Here is a 13,439-nt window from a genome sequence, read left to right as displayed (position 1 = left end):
TAATGCCATGCATAACTTTAAACCTCCAGAGTCTGTGTGGCACTTTAATGTTGGTTTAAGTTTTCAGCCCTGGAGACTTGGTAGAAAAAAAAACTTCAGTCTGCTGAGCTGTTGAAACATTTAGTAGTTTAAATCACTTCAGGTTCAGAGTCGTGGGTGAAATTTAGATTCTAGGAATCTGCAGCTGCAGCTTTGATTCAACCACTGCCTTTCTAGAGCTTGGACAATAAATAACGGAAGTTAATTCTGCTTCGTGTGTCGACCAATCAGTGACACAATATATCAATGCAGAGAGGCCGAAAAAATGTGAAGGTAAATTTGTGCGATGGTGTTGCAGTTACTTTTCCTTTCCACCAGGGGGTACTGAGGGGTTTGCTGTTGTAAGACTGACTATCATCTGTTCACTGGTCTTTAAAACCAGATTGATCGATTGATTGGCTATTTAGGTGATTGATAAGAGGATAGTTTAAATACCAAACATTACCAAGCACTTCCAAGAATGTTTGTTGAATCCCCACTCTTAAGGATTGTTTTTGGTGTTGGGCCTCCTCAGGACGGCGTTGAGACTCTTTACCCTCATTGAGGGATTTAGTTTCTAAAAGTTAAGTCTACATTTCCTCAAAAACAAACTTTTTGTTTTGTGAATCTTTCTCCACAGCCGGATGCAGCCAGCCCGAGGCCTGAAGTGTTGGACTTGATGCGACAGACATGAAGGACCAGGACCATTATGGACGAAGTCACATGGAGAGTCTGGGTGAGTCTGGCCAGACAGTTCCTCCTTCACACCGTAGGAAGTCAACTTGATGCTTTTATCCACGCTGAGAGCTGCAGAGCGCAACCTTTCTCACTGAGACCAAAATAGATCAATACTTCTCCCCAAGGTCCAAGGAAATTGTCATTTCGTATTCAGCTTCCATCAAGACTCCACAGGTATTAAAGAAGCAGGCAGAACCTTTCCCAGTCAGGATTAGCTTTGCTCTCCTTTATTTCCCTCCTAATTTCCTCCTCTGTTGGTGTTGCAGTGCCATTTCTCTGCAAGCTCAATAAAGTTGGTAGCAAAATAAAAAGGTTTGAAGCAGAGATTCTCAGAAGCAGCACACTGAGTTTGTTTTTGTTTGACAGGCTCATCGTTCTGTGACTCACTGCTTGCAAATGTAGTTTTAGATTGGTTTGGTTTCATGGCTGCACTTCTGTTTGTTGCTTCTGTCTTCCAGTCTATGCAGCTCTGTCCAGTCTGGTGCTGGTTCTGCTCGGCCTGCTGGGCTCGGTCCATGGCTGTCCCGGCGTCTGCACCTGCTACGGGAACACCACCGATTGCACCGCTGTCGGCCTCCTCTCCCTGACACCCATCCTACCGCTTCTGGATCAGGACTCTCTGGTCCTCCGCCTCCCCCAGAACAACCTCTCGTCCGTGGGTAAGACGGAGCTGTCCAACCTCAGCAGCAGCCTGGAGCATTTGGATCTCTCCCAGAACCATCTTTCCGCCCTGCAGCCTGGAGCTTTCTTGAGCTTAAGCAGCCTGCGATGGCTCAACCTGTCCGCTAACTACCTCGGGGTACGCCTGGTGACATTGGAACCCAACAACAACGGCACAGAGGCCACCCAGGCCTTGAACGGGAGCCAGGGGAGTGTCGGCTTGAGCAAAGAGGTCTTCAACGGGCTGTGGTGGCTGCAGGGGCTTGACCTGTCCTCCAATGGCCTCCGTTGGTTGCCTAAAGGCCTCCTGGACGGTCTTCAGAGACTCACCTGGCTGTCCCTGGCCAGCAACCGGCTCGCCGCCCTGGACAGGATCACCTTCGAGCCCCTGGTGGGACTGCGGCAGCTCCAGCTGGCGGGAAACCCCTGGGAGTGCGACTGCAAGCTGAGGGACTTCAAGCACTGGATGGAGTGGTTGATTTACCGGGGTGAGCAAGGGCTGTTAGCAGACCCCTCCGAATAAATCTCAAATACTCTGAAGCTGATGGTATTGGCAGTCGGCTTACACCGGTTTAAGACCGCGCCGGAGCAAATCACTTTGTATTTCGAGTCTGTACTTCAAAAGCTGTCTAATCGAAGCAATTAATCTCTGCTCTGCAGGATGGATGTATGCTGAGCAAAGACATCTAAGAATATAATGACCTCTATCTCTCTTGATCTCCCCTGTCTGTCCCTGTTCCTCGTCTCCCTCCCTGTCCTCCCTCTCTTTCCTTTGCCTCCGCTCTCTGTCTGTTTTATAGATGGGCAGGTAGATGCGATGCGGTGCAGCCTCCCGGTGGATCTGAAAGGCAGAGACATCCGCAGCGTACCGGCAGAGATGTTCAGCTACTGCCTGCAGAGTCAGTCCAAGGAGGGCGCGTCGGGTTACGCCACCCGGCCTCCCTGTCCGCCCGGCCGGGTCAGCAGCAACGAGGAATGCGTTCGCCAACGGTACCGGCCCGTGAGCGTCCGCCGGGCGCACGGCACGCAGATCGTCGCGGGAGTGGTCTGCGGTACGGTGTGCGTCATGATGGTGGTCGCCGCGACTTACGGCTGCGTCTACGCGTCTCTGATGGCGCGGTACCAGAAGGAGATGAAGAACCGGGGCCAGCCTCTGATGGCCGAGTCGGGGAACGACACCGACCTGGAGGACGGACAGATGTCGTCCCCGAGCTCGCCGGAGGAGACGCAGCCCAAAGAGGCCTGCGGCATCGTGCACGGGTATCGAATCAGCAGCTTCTGACACAACGCTCCCTACTGACTCTCAGTCCTTTCCCTGGACTTTCTGGCTGCTTCTGCTCGTCAGCGCTCATCACTGATGAGACGACACGTGGAGAGGGAAACCCCGCAGCTCTGCAACTGTGCTGGAAACCTCAGTGCGGGACTGATTGCACGGCAAACGGACCGGATGGACTCGACTCAGTGAAACAGGAATGCTGCAGCACTTCTTTTAATGTATGGATGCTCTGTGAATTGTAATTCCCCGCGCTGCATCTCTCAGCCAGCTTTGAAACTCCTCTTAAGCTGCTCTTTGGCACCTCTGCACCTTGACTTCCCTTCATCTGTCGTTTAATTTCTTTCTCTAGAAATATAAACCCACCTTTTTTCGTTCGCGTCGTCTGTCTTTGTACCTGAGCCCGACAAGCACAACCTCAGAAAGTAGAAATGTCTGTGAATCTGTGGGATTTTCTTTACCCTTTTTGTTGTGCATATTTTAAGTTCTTTAACATCCCCACTTTGAGACTTGATCCTCTGTTCGATGGACGCCCTGTTGAATTTCTTCCAAATAACTTCAGACCATACCCGAGTCCTGCTGCTGTCAGGGAAATGCTGCTTTAGGCTTCATCACTGAAATGCAAACTGCAGTCCAGCGGACGCTAGAGCTGTGCTGCCACCTAGTGGCCAAAGCTTTGAGCTACAACAACTTCTAACCCAGCACAAACAAACTCTTAAAAGCTCAACGACTGGAGCAGTTAGATTCCCAACATAGCGAAGAATGAGATGTTATTGTAACTTCCTTATGTGTTATTTATTTTCTCCATATTTTCTGTGATAAGCACATGAAACATTGTCTCAAATCAAACTCAAGGACTGTTAATCATATGCTGAAGATAATAAACTCTATATTTATCTACACTTTTCTTCCCCTCACATCATGTTTTTTTTATCCTTCCACACAAAGATTTCACTTGCACAAAGACGACTGTTCCATAAAATGTTAAAATCCAGCGACACTGCTACACGGCGCAGTAAAAAGACGTAGCGTCAACACTCAGAGAGTCTGATTTGTAAACAAGATGATCACTATATGATGACAGGAGCATCTGCCTGCTGTCAGGATGTTTGAATCACTTCCTCCTGAACCCTCCGCTCCTGACTACAGACCCTTGAATTATTCAGATGAGAAAAAGGCGACATCTAGAGAACAGGCTGCAAAACATTGTTTTCTCTTCAAGGCAAGAATCACAACAGACAACCTGACCCACAACAACAACAACTGCAGCTTCTTTCTTGAATTAGCTCCAACTTCAGATCCCGTCTATGTTTCTTCTTCATGCTTTTTACATTCTATTTAATTTAATCCAACTTGAGGCCTTTTGCTGCAAAACATCCACTCGCTCTCTTTTCTAATTTTCCCATTTACTACTCACTGTCCCTTTCATAATAAAGCCAGAAATTACCAAAGATACATTTTAATAGCACATAGTCAAACATTCAATATCACATGCCAAGAAAAAATAGCAAAGTGAATTGAACTGAAGGTTGTTCATAAACTATTTAACCCTTAACTTGTTGCTTTTTTAAAGGTATATTGTGTAGGAATTACTCTAGCGTCACGGTTGTTGTATATTGCAAGCAACTCAATCGTATTTTTCATGCTGCATTCACGTGAAATTGGGCAGACCGCAGACGGACAACAGCCGCTGCACGTAACGACATAACCAAGCCTCTATGTAAACAAGTGGTCCGTCAGCATGAGGCAAAACAATACACGTGACAATATGTTGTCATGGCGATGTTGTATTGTTTACCTGACCCACGTTTTACCGGCTTTCTCTCGACTTCTGAGCCTAAATGACATCTGGTTTGTTACCGACGGCCGTCTGCCCGACTGCAGGTGAATGCAGCATCAGTGTAACGCTCCATTCCTCCTCACTGCGTTACCACGGTGACTTTTCACAGATGCCACCTCCACCTGAGCCGACAGCTCCGGTGTCTCTGCTGAGTTTCCGTGGTTTCCTACTGTCACGCTGCCACTGAACGTAAAAACATGGCGACACCACATGGCAGCAGCACCGAGCTTACCCGCTCCATGTAGATATGAATGATATGAACGGCTCATTCAGAGCTGAAAGGAACACTTCAGTTTGTTGATGGGGCGATTACTGATTAATGAAAAACAGACTTTTGAACCAAATAATCGATTTTCGTGAATAGATAACAGGAGAACTTACACAATGTCCCTTTAACTTTTACTGACCTACAGTCGTCCTAAGTTCTGTACGAGATGTGGGCCAATAAAGTCGATAACACTAATACACGAACCAAGACAGGAAAAGCATAACACACATTAAGTAAAAACGAAAGCTTGATCGACACTCACCTCCTGCCATGGCCGTCTTCCCCTCAGACGACACCGTTACTGACGTCGTGGCGACGATGAACTTCACTCCTGTTGGTAGAAAGTTCAGTTTAACATCAGCAGAAGATCAGGGAAGTGTGAGAAGTGGGAGGTGTTGAGGAGAAAGGTGGAGACAGGTGGAGACAGGTGGAGACGCACCTTTGTCGTTGACTGGGTAGTAGTAGAAGATCCCAGGTGTGTACTCCACGGCCAGGCGGTACCACAGCGGGAAGTGATCGATGGTGAACAGGTTGTCTTTATCAGCCGGGGTCAGAAACTTCCTGTTGAGTTGAGTGGACGTTCAAATTCAGGGAATATTTTTTAACTTGGAAAATCACTGTAAACCTGTGATGTAACTTTGATAAACTTTATTTATCCTCTTAGGGAAACTGGGTAAATGGTCTATGATTTGTTGCCCATGTGCTACGTTTCCAACCAACTACAAAAAATGGCTGAAGTGTAACGACAACATCCCTGGTTTGACTACACCCAGGAAACAATACGTTGAATTTCCACATATATTCCATATGTATATACACTGTATATGTATGACCTCTTTAGTCCATACCATTATGTGCATGAATCTATCGATTAATATACATCTACCCCAAGGTCCACATCAATGTAAGTTGACATTACAATAAGTCTGAGGCCGACATTTTAAATTAATGTAAAATTAATAAGGAAAACATTCAAAAACACATGTTGTTTTACATATAAACATCATGTATCATATAAATTAGATACTGTAGATATAAAAAAAACTGATTGCAATATGTCATATAATATATGACCTATACATATACTATGTATATATTACCTGATAACATATTTAATTATAGGTAACATATAAGTTTACACTGCTCTATATCAATATTGTATTTCTATAGGGCATTTTATATTTTATACAGAGACATTTGTTTCTGTCACAAAAGACACAAAAAATAAAAGCCCAGAATAGAAAAGAAGCTTAACATCAAACATAGCTTCAGGCCTCTGTGGAAGGGGGAGGGGAAGCTGCAAACTGCCTGAATGTTACTGTAAAGAGAAAAGTTTTCCTACATAAAAATAATGATAATAAGATAATAACACTTTGAACTCACTTTGCCACTCTGTTCTCCACCCCTGCGTATCTCATGATCCTCATGAGGCCGGAGCGAGTACCGAGGAAGGCCGCCTCCATGCCGGGCTCCACCCTGAACAAACACAAACACAAACAGGATTTGTTTTTGGTGAAACTGTGGTTCTGAAACATCACAGACTTTAAATGTAGTCCAAGTTTAAGTATAAAACCTGTGTGTCTCTCGTCTCACCTGTCGTTGAGCATCAGGGCGTTCCAGTATGCCTCCAGTGGAGCTGTTACCACGGCGTCAAACAGCGTCTGCTGCAGCAGCACCTCATCACCTGGGCAACAGACAGGACCATTAAAAAACTTCACAATAGTGACGCCTCAGCAAATTTTTATAGAGCTACAAAGTAAATATATTGTGATGGTTTATTTAAAAGAAAAAAGAAGAGGAAAGAAACGTACACTCGAGGTCGGGCTCCTTCCCCAGCAGGTAGCGGATGGCGGCCTGCATCTGCGTGAATTTTCTGTGGGCGGGGTCGATGTCGGTCTCACAGTAAGTCCTGAAGGAAAAGAGGTTCATCAAACCAGAGTCAGCAGCTACAAAACTAATCTGATCTCATCGTGATCCAATAAAACAAAACAGATCAGATTTCAGAATAAAACACCCAGAGAAACCAAATCCTGCAAAGTTGTTGGGTGGTGTTGTGACATCACAAAGTGACAGGAAGTCCTGACGGCTGGTTTTAAGGCTCAGTTTCTGAATACAGGCTGTGTGCATTTCTCTGTGGACTGAGGCTTTGATACTTTCACAGTATTAATATAGAACCTAGAGCTGCTTTATAATCACACTACACATAGACATCTACCTTTATACTGTATGGAGCTTTAATACAAACATCTACCTTTATACTGTATGGAGCTTTAACACAAACATCTACCTTTATACTGTATGGAGCTTTAACACAAACATCTACCTTTATACTGTATGGAGCTTTAACACAAACATCTACCTTTATACTGTATGGAGCTTTAATACAAACATCTACCTTTATACTGTATGGAGCGGATTTCTCTTGTAGTTGTAGAAACCTTTTTACAAAACTTTTACTTTTCACACTTTGCTCTGATCGTCTTTGATTCCACTAATTAGACTCCTCTATTACACATAAATGATTCACGCCGACTAATGAGCTTTTTTGTTATTCCTGCTCTCACCACAGAGAACAGCCTGACTCTGTTGCCTGCACAAATAAACTGATTAAAAGTTAAAGATGCCGCAGCCTGATGAAACGTGCTGTTAAGCATCGGCTCATGTTTTTTAATCGGAGGCTTTTTTTTTTCAGACGTACCACTCGGAGGCGATGCTCAGGTCGGGGGAGGTGAGGTCGTGCAGCCCTGCAGGAGAAACGCACAAAGGCTTGAGTTCAAATGAAATCACAACGTCAGTTTAAGCAGCTAATTGTGATGAAATGATAACGAGGAGCGGGGAGGAGGAGGGGTGGGGGTATTCATGCAGCAGGGGATTGTGGGAAGTCTTACCTTCCTCCACAGACACGTTCCCCACAAACATCAGGCTCCCGTGACCTTTCGTCAGCGCCATGCCGAGGCTGCAGAGACACAGGGAGGAGGTTCATGCTGCCATCTAGTGGCCCAACCACACTAATACAACAGCAACAAAAACCTGTTGGTTGGTTGTTTTCTTTCTCTTTTATGGGACAAGGAGTCCACTGAAGTCCCAAAGGCTTTGTTACACTTTCAAGACTGATGGATGTCAATTTTGTTTTTTCATCTTTTCTTGAAATTCTTTAGATCGCTGCATGATGTGTTGGTTTTTTTGGGATCGCTCAGCCTCCTTCACTCTGTCAGACAGGTTCTATTAAAGTGATTTCTTGATTCAACAGGTCTGGCAGTGATCAGGTCTGGGTGAAACTGAACTCAGCTTTCTAATAAAAATTGGTTTATCACAGTTAGCTCATGATTTATGCAAGGTTGGATAACTTATTCGCCTTAATAAATGAAATAATCATTTTAGATACTGTAACATCAATCATACTGGGTCTATCTTTGCCTAATATTACAATTTGTTTAATGATCTTAAACATTTAAGTGTGAAAAATATGCAAAAAAAAAAAAAAAAGGAAGAATACTATTACTTTTTCACAGCACTGTAGATAAAATAGTCCAATTACAACCAGGATAAATTTGGTATTTACTGTTTTTGTTTGCATACATTTCACCATGAGAAACACTTCATCAATCACCTGCAGGAATTTGTTTATCTGAAATGATTCTGATGAAATGACCTTGTGTCTTTGTGTTTCTGATTTTCTCCCATCCCATTTTTCTCCCATCATGCATCAGTTCAAACTCAGGTCACTAACGGTGCCTTCAGGGTCCTCAGAGTTCAGACTGTTCTGGTTTGTGGTTACAGCGCCACCTCAAGAACCTTTTTTTCCTCATGACCTCATCTTTGTGCACTTTTCTTTTTTTAAAAGGCTAACGATTGTTTCTGTTTCATCCTTTAAAAAGACTTGATGACAGAGAAGCGGACCTACCTGAAAGGTGTTTCATCAATGTTTGTGTAGAAGTAGTTGTTGACCAGGTACAGAGGTCGTTTCTGAAGAAAAGAGGAAACACAGTGACACCCTTCATCAACTTAACTGTACCTTAAAGTTTTTAATGTCTTTAAAGTTGGAGCTCGACTGATGGTGGCGTTTAAACGTTAATATTTATGAAGTGAGATCATTTAAGTTTGCTCCTCACCCCTTTGTCCACAGACGCTCTGATGCTCAGACTGATGCTGCCCGTCTCTCCTTTCACCATCGCCGTCCTCAGCTGGAAGAACGACAAGAGTCAAATCAAAGGAGGTCAGATAAACTACCCTTTTCCTGTGACATGAACTCATCACGTCGATCCTACTTAATTATTAACTTTTTAGCTGAACTCTTCTATCATTTCTTTCTCCTAACATTATAATACTGTATATGATTCAATCTGTGAATCATTAATTGAACAAAATGAACTAGTATTGGTAGGTTATATTATTATTTAAATTTTTTATTCATTATCGTTAGATATTTTGTCTAGAAGCCCTGAAAAGTAAGTGATTATTTCTTTTTTTTTCTTGTTCTTTATGCCAAGAGTTTTTATTGGGTTGTTTTCGATTGGGGAACAAAATATTTTTTCACTTTAAAGACAAAAAATGATCCTAAAAAAAAGAATAAAATCACTTGCCTTTCATAACTTCTGTAATTCAACAACAAATTCCCTCTTATTCTGATAATTAATAGATTCATTTGTGAGTGAAGGCCCCAAAGATGTCATGTATTTTGAGTTGCTGTGGACTGACCTTTGACCTTTGACCAGTTAAAATCTGTTCAAACAGTTCATCCTTGAGTCAAAATGAGTTACGTATACTCAAGGACAAACCAAAAACCTGCTGGTACTGTGATGTTACTATGATCAGAGTGGTCTGCCTAGAAGGACTTTGCAATCAGAGACGTTCTAGAAGGACTTTGCTATGATGTAATTCAGTAAATGTGAGTTTACAACAGTTTAAATCAAATTGTAAATCAAAGTTTTATCACAAGTTTGTGAAAAAGTTCAAAGTAAAAAGGTTAAAACGCGTCTGTAAGATGATGTCATCCAAAGGTTTGTAATTCTTAGAGTGAGCGAAGGGTTTTGTTGCAACACGGCGATAATTGACTTGTCCAGTTATTCGAGATTCATCTTCTGAGTGTGTGTCTGAGTGTGTGTGTTCACCGTCTCGTCTGTATCCTCCCACTCCACCTCAGCCAGATCCACACTGTTGTAGTTCGGCTTCGGCTTCAGTTTCTTCCCGTCTTTGTACTGTCGGACAGAGGAGACACTGTCAGTGGTGAAATACTGTAGAACTGTCCTTATAAATACTTAATTCCTGCTCCTCTTTAATGCATCCTCCAGGACGGCTGCTGCACTCACACACTTTAAATATAGACCTTAGTAAATCAGAGCTGCTGCTGCTGCTGCAGAGCTGCGGAGCTAAATTTGACTTGCAGTGCAGTCATTTAAACCAAAAGTCCAGAGGCAGAGCTCACCAGAGGTCGGAGGTCAGGGTGGGCCAGGATGTAGCCGTTGTTGGTGATGAGGAAGGCGTAGCCATGAGCTCCCAGCTGAGGAGGAAGAGGAGGAGAAAGGTCAGTGATGGCTGCTTGAAGAAAATTAGCACAAAAAACAACAGCAACAACAACTTCAATCCCATGAGCTCACCATGTATCTGGGCGCCAGCTTCATCACCTCCATCAGTGGGATGTCCGAGCCGACTACACCCAGCAGGATCCCGTGGGACAACTGGAGAGACAGGACACAGGGTCAAGACTTAATAATAATAATAATACAGAGTGAAGAGGTAGAGGCGTTCAAGAGCTTCTGTGTTTTAAAGGCCTTTTAAAAGACATTTTAACTAGCGGTGAATGTCAATGTAGAAATGGTGATGCGCTCACTAACTGCTGTACTTCCTGAACTACATTTTAATGACAATGTAGCTGCTCAGGTCCGAAACAATAGATGTTAGCCACGTTAGCAGCTCTGTCAGGTTGTTGGCAAAGGGAATGCTAAATGCTAACCTAGTAAAACACAGTTATGGAGTGTGTTAGCATGCTAATGTGTGCTAATTAGTGAGACATAGATTATTGGACAATTTACTGTTTATGTACTAACGCTAAAGGTATAAAGGCAAGAAATCCCCAATTTGTTAAGATCCATCCTCTGGTCAACATGAATGTCTGTACAAAATTCAATAGCAATTGATCTAATAGTTATTGAGATATTTCAATCTAAACCCCACATTTTCACCCACTGTGGCACATTAGCATGTTGCTAACGAGGCTATTCGGAGAGCAATGTTTTAGATAAAGCTACGACTTTAAAGTTTGATGATATTGTGAAGTGAAACTGTTTTTAATCAATTTTAGTTTTATAAAAACACAAACTTTTTTTATGTGGCAGCCTGTTAGCATTAGCATTTATAATTGGCCTATAGCGGCTACAGTTTGCTGATGTTTAGGACATTAAAATGCTAACATGTTCGGTATGTTAGTATGTGCTCTGCAGTGACGTTCATGGTGATTTTAATGTTTAATGTGTTGATGTTAAAGTTTGTCCTCGTGCTCGGACACTGACCGTCTCCTTCTTCTTGCTGAACACCGGCATGGCCACCGACGTCATGAGCAGCAAACTCTGAGCTTTGGTGGTGAAGAGCTGAGGAAACATTTAACACACACTGTGGTTAGTCAAAACACACACAATGGATAAATGAAACTATTCCATCAGACACGACGACGACCACTTGTGATTGGATAATAATCTTATTTTCAGAACAAATTTATATTATATTATTCTTTCCTATGTATAAAAAAGTAGGCTATAAATATCTTCATCATCCTCTAGTAAAAAGTAAATAGAAACCCTGATGTTGCTGCTCTTAAACTCCAGGTGGCGCTGTAGGACTGCTGAAGCAGCAGTTCTGAACTTTAGGGTTATTTTCACAATGTATACTATTTCTAATGTTTGTTCATGTAGTCTATATCAAAACTATATATTATATCAAGATGAGATAAGAAAAGATAAGATTTGATAAGATAAGTGAAATAAAAGAAGCCTACAATAAAATAAAAAGTCTAAAACTATTGGCAAAAGTGTGTATATTTAAGAATAAAACTATTATCATTATTATTACAGCTTCAACTATACTTGAAAAAACTTGCATGTTCATCTACACATATATATTAGAGACTCATTTCCTGTACATTATATCCTATCTGTTAGATCTGTTTTTGTTCTGTTACCAATAAAAACACACAAAAAAAAGGAAAAATAAAATGTGAATAATAAGTTTAGATCAACTGAACCAATAAGTCCTGCAAACTACAAGAAACTATTCATCTAAAACTACAAATTCTTATTCTTTCTTTTCTTTTTTTTTTACCTCCTTGGTGTTTGGGAGCTGCCGGAGTGATGGAGAGGGAAATCCAATGGATCATGGGAGAATGAGCGGAGACACAAGGAGGAAGCGAAGCAAACGCACAGATGAAGGTGAAGTGACAGTGATGATGAAGATGATAATGACGACCAGTTTGAAATGTAATGAAAACTTTATCATCATTATTATTATTATTATTATTATTAGGTTTTGTCCAGTTTGTCTCACCACAGTGTCCATGTACGCCTCGGTCCAGATGATGTCATGGTCGTGGTTGATGACCATTGGTCGACTGAGCACGTGCAGGTACTCCATGACGTTCTCCTGCACGTCGGCCAGCGTGGAGATGTGTGTGTAGTAACCTGAGGAAACACACATGAATATATTTTAATGTCTATATGCATAAACTGATGTGCACTTTAGGGCACCGTGCAATACAACTTGGTACCCATGCACTCCTGCACTTTACTGTAGCACTTGTCACTTTTGCCCGGCACCTTTGCACTTTTGCACTTTATCTCTCAGAAACTCTTTTGGTCCCCCTACCAATGAAAGTGTTTTATTTCGTTAAAATTGTGTGTCGTTGTCTGCATTACGTTTTTTATAATACTATGTTGTTGTTGTTCTGACACTGTACTGTTTTTATGTTTTGGGACTCCGGATGGAAACTAGCACTAGCTGCTACAATCCGGCACATTTACAGTACATGTTTTTATATGTCCATTAATGTGCATTGTCCCACCCAAATAAACCAATAAATAAAAATAAATAAATAAATAAAACACACAACAAACAAACTCACAGACACACTCACACACACACACTGAGCTGACCTTTATTGTTGCAGGCGATCCACTTGGTGTTCTGAGCGAACGTCATCTCTCTGCCGATCAGGTATGTGAAGACTCGCACCTGCACAGAGGAACACATCTGTTCACACCTGGATTTCTTCTGACCTCAATATTTTTCAATTACTGAACATAATTAAAGCAGAAGTAAGTGGTCCGGTCGTTTTCGCTAATGCTGCGTTCCAGGCAGGCTTTTGAAATCGTAAATTACAGCTTCAAGTCACAACTTACGACTTTGTAGCGTTTCAGGCAACCCACTCGTGTTTTTCCGACCTGTTTTACCGGTGAAAGTCACTATAACGGCCACTCGTAACTTCCGACCGGTGAACTCGTACCAGATCGAACTGGTACCACTTCACGGTCGGAAAAATATGAGTTTCCTTGAACGCACCATAACAGTCCTCGTCCTTACGTCACCACATTCACGGCGTTCCTTGGCTGCACACACAGCCCTGCATGCCGTTCTCTCTCCTCATTGGATAAAAA

At 42.7% G+C, this 13,439-nt stretch overlaps 2 protein-coding genes across 2 annotated transcripts in view; one reads left to right on the top strand and one right to left on the bottom strand.

Moving 5' to 3' along the window:
- LOC310987916 (voltage-dependent calcium channel subunit alpha-2/delta-4-like) overlaps positions 1-13,439 on the bottom strand; it is a gene marked incomplete at both ends in the record, with an annotated part of 71,784 nt that overhangs the window by 33,557 nt on the left and 24,788 nt on the right. Inside the window, 16 exons of the mRNA XM_083974385.1 lie at positions 5,060-5,128; positions 5,237-5,358; positions 6,181-6,273; positions 6,391-6,481; positions 6,609-6,706; positions 7,496-7,541; positions 7,686-7,753; positions 8,702-8,763; positions 8,910-8,981; positions 9,909-9,995; positions 10,223-10,297; positions 10,395-10,475; positions 11,307-11,384; positions 12,112-12,129; positions 12,334-12,467; positions 12,939-13,017. Of these exons, the coding sequence (XP_083830511.1) occupies positions 5,060-5,128; positions 5,237-5,358; positions 6,181-6,273; positions 6,391-6,481; positions 6,609-6,706; positions 7,496-7,541; positions 7,686-7,753; positions 8,702-8,763; positions 8,910-8,981; positions 9,909-9,995; positions 10,223-10,297; positions 10,395-10,475; positions 11,307-11,384; positions 12,112-12,129; positions 12,334-12,467; positions 12,939-13,017 (1,273 nt within the window). The remainder of the gene's footprint in view (positions 1-5,059; positions 5,129-5,236; positions 5,359-6,180; positions 6,274-6,390; positions 6,482-6,608; positions 6,707-7,495; positions 7,542-7,685; positions 7,754-8,701; positions 8,764-8,909; positions 8,982-9,908; positions 9,996-10,222; positions 10,298-10,394; positions 10,476-11,306; positions 11,385-12,111; positions 12,130-12,333; positions 12,468-12,938; positions 13,018-13,439) is intronic.
- LOC310987584 (uncharacterized protein) lies at positions 709-2,698 on the top strand (the record flags this gene model as incomplete). Its single annotated transcript, XM_083973908.1, has 3 exons — positions 709-754; positions 1,215-1,904; positions 2,217-2,698. The coding sequence occupies 3 exons, from the start codon at positions 709-711 to the stop codon at positions 2,696-2,698; spliced, it is 1,218 nt and encodes a 405-aa protein (XP_083830034.1).

This window comes from Trachurus trachurus, assembly GCF_905171665.1.
Source record: "Trachurus trachurus genome assembly, chromosome: 6".
Lineage (NCBI taxonomy): Eukaryota > Metazoa > Chordata > Actinopteri > Carangiformes > Carangidae > Trachurus > Trachurus trachurus.
The sequence above is the reverse complement of the archived record's forward strand: the minus strand, read 5'-3'. Positions and strand labels throughout refer to the sequence as shown.